This window comes from Montipora foliosa, chromosome 11 (genome assembly GCF_036669935.1).
Source record: "Montipora foliosa isolate CH-2021 chromosome 11, ASM3666993v2, whole genome shotgun sequence".
In the NCBI taxonomy this organism is placed as follows: Eukaryota; Metazoa; Cnidaria; class Anthozoa; order Scleractinia; family Acroporidae; genus Montipora; species Montipora foliosa.
In genome coordinates, this window is record NC_090879.1 from 24,989,854 (window position 1) to 24,997,353 (window position 7,500).

At 40.0% G+C, this 7,500-nt stretch overlaps 2 protein-coding genes across 3 annotated transcripts in view; both read left to right on the top strand.

Moving 5' to 3' along the window:
* The window catches only part of LOC137976123 (neuronal pentraxin-2-like), a 36,193-nt gene extending 30,420 nt beyond the window's left edge, over nt 1–5,773 (top strand). Inside the window, exons 1-4 of one of the 2 annotated variants that reach the window (XM_068823407.1) lie at nt 2,930–3,143; nt 3,328–3,403; nt 4,362–4,572; nt 5,208–5,773. In XM_068823407.1, the coding sequence (XP_068679508.1) occupies nt 3,328–3,403; nt 4,362–4,572; nt 5,208–5,604 (684 nt within the window). In that variant the 5' untranslated portion in view covers nt 2,930–3,143 and the 3' untranslated portion in view covers nt 5,605–5,773. Of the gene's footprint in view, nt 1–2,929; nt 3,144–3,327; nt 3,404–4,361; nt 4,573–5,207 lie in introns of those variants that run through there. The other variant, XM_068823408.1, reaches the window with a different exon arrangement.
* Nucleotides 1–7,500, top strand: part of LOC137976120 (neuronal pentraxin-2-like) — a 207,046-nt gene that overhangs the window by 84,530 nt on the left and 115,016 nt on the right. The gene's annotated exons all lie outside the window — the stretch shown is intronic.

Consider the following 7,500-nt stretch of genomic DNA (forward strand, 5'->3'; position numbering starts at 1 on the left):
GATAAGCGTTCTCTTTTAAATCAGTAAAACGTTTGAAATGCTTGTTGGTGTGTTTTTATTGACTTAACAAATATAATCTTTGATGTTCATGATAGAGTGCATTTTCAAAACAACTTTTTTCGGTTTGTTTAAAGAGAACTATCTCTCGCAAATATCACATTGTTAATTCAGTAAAACGTTTGAAATGTTTGTTGGTGTGTTTTTATTGACTTAACGATAGCGTTCTGCAAATAAGTTCGTTCGAGTTAGTCCGGTCTGGAATGTTTTATATTCTGTATGACTTTACAGAACTGCATTATCAGAGTAACAGTATGTTTCGCGCAACGCAACATGTTTGTTTTAAGGTTACGATAGTGGAATAGTGGAAGAACAATCGTTTATATCAACTTGTCACTAGTTTAAGTATCTTTTAATAAAGCGTTTGAAATGTATATTGTTGTTTGCTCTCTGCGTCAAATATTGTGAAAAGTATTTTGAAATACGATATGAAACCAACTCCCGCTTCACCATACTAACAACGGTCTCAAACGCTCCTCAAAATCCAAAATTTTTTTCAAGCGTTTTCAGAAAAGGCGTTATTCAAATCTGTTGAGTAGGCTTTCTTTGTGTCTGTGCACTGAAGGATCTCTTTTGTGTATTCTTACAAAAAAAATATTGCATTTACCCGTGTTTCATTCAAGCGCGAGGTTGAAAAACTTTCCTTAAAAAAGGTTGTAACAACGGAGTTCATGTTTGTTTAAAAAGCGTGAAAGAGTTGAGAATGCTCCTCTTTTCCACACAAAACAACTTGTTTTGGTCTATATTCTTCCTTCTTCACGCTTCGATCGGCTCTATGCAAATTTAGTTTGAAAAAGAACAAAGCGCTTGTGGACTTGTCCAGGCGTGTAAAGCCTTTTGTGAATGTGTGTTTTTTAAAATTCTGTTTGACTCGCTTCAAAACCGATAGGATTCCCACTCCTCTTTGTTAGGTACGTGACCCGAAGCCCAGAGGGTTATTGCAGTCATGCGCCATTTTGTGTGGCAGTTCGTCAAGAATGAAACTAATGTGAACGGCGCTCAATTTAGTGGAGAGATATAAAACTTATCCCCAACTGCTGACGTTCTCCATAAAACCTCAAATTCGGCTTTTCAAGTTATTAGGGACTTTACGATCTAACTATACAGCTGGCTCCGGCAAAATTCCTTGAAACAAGGCATTTTAAATAGATTTGCTGCATTGTCTGGTCCTCCTTTCCTTTCAATGTCGTTTTCTCGCAATTTTCCTAGCAGATTCTGCAAGTCAACATTACGGGGAGTGAAAAGTGTCTCAACAATTTCGTCAGGGGCTGTATTTCTGCGTTCTGCTGTTTGTGTTTGTGGTTATGCTTGCGTCACTGATTGAACCATGCTATAGCAGGGTTCGACATTAGGTTTTAAAGTCGTTTGCCCTTTGGACAACAAAGCCTCACAGTTTGGTTGCCCCAGGAAGACTTTTAGTCGCCCGAAACAATGAAGGACGTTCTCGCCCATTACCATAGCGCATTTTTCGCAAAATTGTCACACATACAGTATCTTTAGATCCAGAAAATATCGAAAGTGTCACTCGCTCAGTTATGTATTAGTTTTCGGCATTGGTGTAAAAATAGTGCTGTTGGATTTCAGACGAAACAAATCGAAATAAATTCACTTTCTGAATATTAAACTTTGTGTGTCAATCCACAAACATCACAGAAATCCTAGTTGCTCCACTTGTCCTGGTGGTAACTGTTAAGCCCTATCAATAGTCAGTATTCCGAGGTAATTTCGTATCGAGACGAAAGCGCTTGAAACCCCAATTGAAACCTCGAGGAATAGAACCTCTGGCATCCAGGATAAGTAATTCCCAAAGGTGAAATTCTTGTTAATCCATGACGGGAATCCAGGAAACATCGCTTTGGATTCGAGCGAGATACCTTGTCGATAGTTTGAGTTATCGGGAGTTGGTTATACTTCATCTCACTCCCAATTTCAAATTATTTCACTTCCGCTCCCGCTTCTCTGTTGATACTGATGACCGGATATAGCAAAACGTCAAGTTGTTCAGATTGTTTAATCCGGCAAGAAGCGAACTATTCACTGCCTTTAAACTATAAAATTGAGACGAACATAATTCACAAGAACGAAAAGATCAATGAAATGTTCACCCATGCAAAACCTTGCCGGAGTTAGGTCATTATATTTCACATTGTTTGCCCAAAGGAAATCTTGACATCTAAGTCATTTGTTAGGCATCCTTTTTGTTGTATGTCATCCTAACTTCCCAATATTTTTGGGTGTGCCATAGTTGTCCGACAAGTTGCATCGTTTTATAGCTCATGCGGGATGACTTAGCCGAGCGAACAGTTTTTCTTCGTTGGGACCCATACAGGTGAGGCCGTGCCCTGTTACGGGATGTCTAGTTAACCTTTATCCCTTTAACTCTGAGAACAGATATCCCTTATCCCTAAATGCCAAGATTATTATCCCTAAAAGTATTGACTCATGATCCCTAAAAGTATTTCGCTTGTCCTTTATCCTAAATTTTTTTTCGTCAGTCATCCCTTGTCCCTTAAATTGATTGTCCATTTATTCCTTATCCCCAAACCCCTAACAGGGCCTCACGCCAAATATGTATTTTTGGGACGAATCTCTTACATCGCTTTTACTTGAATGACCATCAGAAGAACTAACATATTTATAAAAATACCAAAGCCTAGTTTTTAACTGTCGGGAAATCCCAGACGATCGGGGATTTAGAGTTTCCCGGCAATCCCAGATGTTTCTGACACGTCGGGAAGATTCTCAGACGTTCGTCCCAGAGTTTCGCCGATTTCGAATACTGACACAAGAGGAAACACGCCAAATTGTAATTGGATATGTAAATATTTTTCACATTCATTCCAACGTGTTTCTATTGTTTTTGTCCTCAATGCCTCAAGCTGAGTATTTGATATTTCGAAAATGGCCCTATTTGCTGGGACGAAAATTTTCTTGTTTTGTTTTTTGAGACAGTGGTAGTGGTGCGTTTCCTCCGAGATAAGCATCAGTTGCTTGAGTTTTTCTCAGAGAAAGCACAAAGTGGTCGGAAAATCCATATATTCCATTGGATTGTTTCGCACTAAGTCGTCGCCAGAACTACTCAAAACGTAAGGTTTTCTTTAAACAATATAGAAATAGTTTGGTCATAGTCACTTTAATAACATTCTCTGACAATCATTTCAGTTTTCAATTTAGTAAAGAATGGTATATTAGGCGGCTGTATACTAAACAATTTTGTTCAGTCAAACAGTGGGAGAAAATAAAGTCCGTATTTGTCTAATTTTTTGACAGATGCCCAGAATATACGCTTTGTTGCTTTTTGGCCTTATCATCTGTACTGCCCATGTTGCCGGATATTCATCTACCGGTAAGTTATCACATCTTTATACAGATTGCAGTTTTTAAGAGAATATCGAAAGAAGTAATGCAATTGTGAATTCTATGCTTCGTAATTGGCTTAAAATCTCCTTCCCTTTTGTCATCTAATAAGAGGCAAAATCAAAACTCATTGCCAACTGCACTCTCGTATTTTGCGCTCTAAGAATGTTACATAAAATCATGTTGGAGGAGCTTTGAATTCTGCTTGGTTCATCGCGCAAGTTGAGCCTGTTAGTTGGAATAATTACTTTTCGACACTCAATTAAATTAAAGATAAAAAGAAATGCAAAAATAGGCTGAATTAAATTGATTGAACAAGCATATAACCTATTACCCATATGCCATACTTCACATGAGGAATCAGGGGCACCCAACGGAACGTTTCGTTAAATTATCTGTTCGGAAGGCCTTTAATCACCTTGAATTTTCTTTTGGGAATTTTCACATCGAACTTTCGTTAATAGCTGAAAATGGTAAAGCCTGTTTCTTTCTAATTTGTAAAAATGTCCTTGTGAGTACCGAAAAAAGGCCAGCTATGAGTTTTCAGTTATGAGTTTCTAGCGCAACCTAAAATGAACCTACAAAGCTTTAAAAGCATTCCGAAGAGCCTAGAACAGCAAGGAAACCGTCGCTGAGTGCCCCTAAGGAATTACCTTATGCAAATTCAGTGAAGTTTATTTAAGTGTCAAATCGACCTAGCGCTGGGGACACCAGAAATCAAATTAAATCAAATGTTTCTTTTTGAGGAGAGGGGAAAACCTGAGTACCCAGACAAAAACCTCTCGGAGAAAAGTAAAGAGCCAACAACAAACTCAGCACACATATGATGCCGAGTCCAAGAATCGAATCCCGGGCCACATTGGTGGGAAGCGAGTACTCTCACCACTGCACCAACCCCCGCGGTTTCAAAGTAATGTGCGTACTTATGCCTTTTTTCTCCTGTATAGACTATGCCCTTCAGTTCTCATCCAGTGGCGTGAGTGACTACGTCAACATTTGGGGCATGCCCAGTTTGACTCAGTTTACTGTGTGTCTTTGGATGAAATCCAGCAGCGGTAATGATGGGACGCCATTTAGCTATGCAGTCAACGGAGAGGCCAATGAATTGCTTTTGCTCGACTACGGGTCATTTGAGCTGTGGATCGGTGGCCAATTCAGGTTTGTTTTAAGGGTGTAAAGTTGTTTGAAATCGGTGGCAAACGTAAGTGATTTTCGACTGAGGATAGAACATAACTTGATATTACCGCGAAGAATCTTAAAAGTGTGACCACTTTTAATTATTGCACTTTCTTTCATGCGTGAAGACTATGCAGTCATGCAAAAGTCGAAGATGGCTTTTCCTGGCATCTTACTGGATAGTGTGGCAACCGAAAATGGCTCTCTGTATGAAGATGTGATAACTAATGTTCGATATATATCAATACATCCATCCAGTATATATGTGAAGGACTTATGGTGCCCGAAATAGGCCTGAAAAGTTTGCGGGTGGCTTTCGAGAAACGGACCCCTGTTGGCAAACCAGTCAAGCAACAAAGCAGTTAATGTGTGATATCTCCTTACACGGCCTCATAGATCTTTTCACAGTTTTTGTGGGTCATCTCGAGGAGCCCGCATCAATTGGCCAGTTTCATATTTTCACGGTTGGACTGGAACGAGCATGGAATGGAGGCTAAAGCGGGGCAAATAACTTGCATCTGAAAAGATCCCCCCGTATCAGCCTCAATTCCATGCCATGCCAACCGTAAGACTACGAAACTGGGGTATTCATGGTCATCTAACTTTTCTCGCCACAGGCGCACCAGGGTATCAGCAAACGATGGCCTCTGGCATCACATCTGCGTGACTTGGAGAAACAGGGATGGTGGGTGGCACATTTACAAAGATGGTCTTCTGCAACACCATACCATCAACTTAAGGAGAGGGTACACAATCAAATCTGGAGGGTCTCTGGTGCTGGGACAAGAACAGGATGGACTTGGAGGATCATTTGACAGGACGCAGAGCTTTGTTGGACTTCTGACCGGAGTCAATGTGTGGAACAGAGTTCTTTCTGCTTCTGTGATCCATAGTCTCTCAATTGCAAGGTCTTGCTTGTCAGGATCGGGCAATGTGTACAGCTGGTCCGATTTCAGAGATGGTATAAAGGGCAACACTGGATTGGTCATACCATCTGACTGTTCTCCGAGGTGATGGGGATAAGCCAGCTCAGCGTCTGCTACAAGCACACTGCGTTCAAATCTAAAAAATTGCTTTAAAACATTATACGCTAGACCGTAAACGTGCTGTAATATTGAGTAAAAGGCATTGCAACTGTAAGCAGAGAGAAGCCATTAAAAGAACACAGGTGTAAACAAAATAACACTTTTCTTAATAAAATGATTTGCCTCAAATTTACCGTTTTCAGTCCCTGTATCATAAAAATTTGGTTTTATCAAACGAGTTGATAGATGTCAAAGGTCAGTTTTCCACCGTACAAAGATTGACCAGCAGATGTTTCGAGTGCTAGTCCTTCGTTCTCACAAAGGGCCAGCGCTCACGAAACGTCAGGTTGTCAGTCTTTATTTGGTGGAAAATTGACGTTTACATACTCTTTTGATACACCAAATTTTCGTGGTTCACTCCCCCACCGATGCAGCTAGGCTTAGACAGATTCTGGTCAAAATTTGTTGCAAAGTTGCTGAGAAACATCGCTCAAAATCCATAAAGCTTCTCCCAAAATTTAAATTGTCGCTCGGTCACTTACAACACACTTGTTGTATTTCAAATGTGAATTTCCCCTTTATGCTTCATGCTCCATACAGTCTGACTGATCTTTATGCTTCATGCTCCATACAGTCTGACTGATATTGTTGGCAATTAAGCATTGCTCTGGGCAATCTCCGTTTGCTGGGACACAAATAATACCACATTTGTTTGGGATATTTTGTCCAAGCCCTGATGGGCTAAGCCGTTTATTGAAAATAGGAATAGGAAATACCCAAATATAGAAGACATAATCCCAGCAAAGGTGAGGGCACACCTGCCATCCACAAGAAAGTAAAAATAGGGAGGGTGGGTAGGGAAAATTGATTTGACTCTGTTGAATGAACCTCCGCCTAGCTTGTACAAATGGTGAATGATCTAGAGAAAATCCCGGATGACAGAAATGCCCAAACTGCAACATGGGAAATGGAAAGAGTGTAGGCGGTAAAAATAGCTGAAGCGTCCTTATCTCCCTTGCACTACAAGCCGACTCCGCCGGCACGTGCTGGATCAGACAAGAACAAAGGCAGATAGAGAGCGTAAAATGGCATAGCATGGAAAACACCGAAGCTTGGAAAGTCGCTGCGAGACTTAACCGAAGCGTGTACCGAGAGGTGAACCGAAATTTATTACACTTGACCTCAACAAAACCTCCGAAGGGAGGGTAAAATTCGTAAACGGTAAAGGTATTCCTTACAGTAAACTAAAGAGCTCACAGAGTGATACTTTGGACTTTACTAGACCTTTTATACTGAGACTAATGTCTAGGACTAAACCAATGGTGACTAATGTACCATCTAATACAAGCAACTTGTGTAGCACTCAACGCGACATGAATGGGGATAGTTGTTGCTTTTCGCCAATCCAGATGAACGATATAACTGTAAGCAGACAGTATTCAAGACAAGGATAAAGGAACTGTTCGAATTGTTAGAATATTGGAGTCCATTCATGTCTCATTTGCGTTGCGTAGTGTTTACAAAATAACGTGACATATAGAGGATACCTCTAATGAGTCACGCTCCATTAACTACGTTTTACAACACTGTTGCAAAGCTTTAGAAAACCACTATGACTGGCAATGCAACAGCCATTGGTGTAAATAAATAATGACAATGATAATAACGCAGAAACACAAAGAAACAAACAAAGATCAATGATACAAAGTGGTACTGTTGAAAAGCATCAACAAAGGAACTGGTAAACAAGCAATTATGCAAATTGAAAGAAAATATAATTGACAAATGAGTGAAAATGAAGGGACAATTATCACACAGGATAACACATAGATTGAAACAAAACAAATATCATTGATGTAATATTGTACTGTCAAAAGGCATCATA